General features: G+C 55.2%; 1 protein-coding gene across 1 annotated transcript in view; it reads left to right on the top strand.

Annotated features, from left to right (window-relative positions):
- Nucleotides 1–542: 542 nt before the first annotated feature.
- Nucleotides 543–806, top strand: part of GABARAPL2 (GABA(A) receptor-associated protein-like 2) — a 10,378-nt gene continuing 10,114 nt past the window's right edge. Inside the window, exon 1 of the mRNA XM_010850856.1 lies at nucleotides 543–789. Within this exon, the coding sequence (XP_010849158.1) occupies nucleotides 543–789 (247 nt within the window). The remainder of the gene's footprint in view (nucleotides 790–806) is intronic.

Consider the following 806-nt stretch of genomic DNA (forward strand, 5'->3'; position numbering starts at 1 on the left):
GCCAAAGAAACCCACCTCATGACTAGGTATCAGGGGAATTCTCTGGGTCTGACAGTCACCTCTAAATCCTCTGGCAATTAGGGTTAAATGGTCTCTGTGTGATCAGTGTGATGTTACACTCCCCAAATGCATAGTTAGGATAACTTTTCTTAAACATTTTTTCGTTTATTCGTGAATGAGGGAAGGAGCTGGGATTTGTTTCAAATCCCAATTCTTAGGTCCAACGCAACAATTATGATTGTCCTCAGTACTGAACTCCCGCGTTGTCATCAGTACCCCTCCCCACACAGTCCCCTCAAACCAGTCACATCCCTCAGATTGAGCCCTGAACCTGCAGTCACTCCAAAGAATCCTCCCCAAAGTGTCAAAGCCCTAAGTAGACCCCTTGCCATCACTGGCCACCAGAGCACCCTCTTCTGTCACTGAAACCTACAAAATTGCCCTCTTGTCACCAACGCCCCAGTCAGACTTGCCTATTGAACAGTCTCCTGTAAGGGCTCTATCCTATCAGCCGGACCCTTGCTCACCTCTTCCCTTTACTAATGTCCACCGAGACCCCACGCCTGCTACCAGCTCTCGAATACCCGCTCCGCAGTCATCAGTATCCCTCACATACCTCCCTGTCGCCCACTCTATCCTCTCCCGGCGCCGAGAGCCCCTCTAAGCCCCGCTCCTGCCCCGCCCCTTGCCGCACGGCCCCGCCCCTTGACGCGGAGTCCCGCGAGTGGCGCCGGAAGCCCCGCCCCTCCCGGTTGCTAGGCTCCGGCAGCCGGAAGTCCCGCCTGCCGTGTATCGCAGCCGCCGCC

Source organism: Bison bison, unplaced genomic scaffold, assembly GCF_000754665.1.
Source record: "Bison bison bison isolate TAMUID 2011002044 unplaced genomic scaffold, Bison_UMD1.0 scf7180017864295, whole genome shotgun sequence".
Lineage (NCBI taxonomy): Eukaryota > Metazoa > Chordata > Mammalia > Artiodactyla > Bovidae > Bison > Bison bison.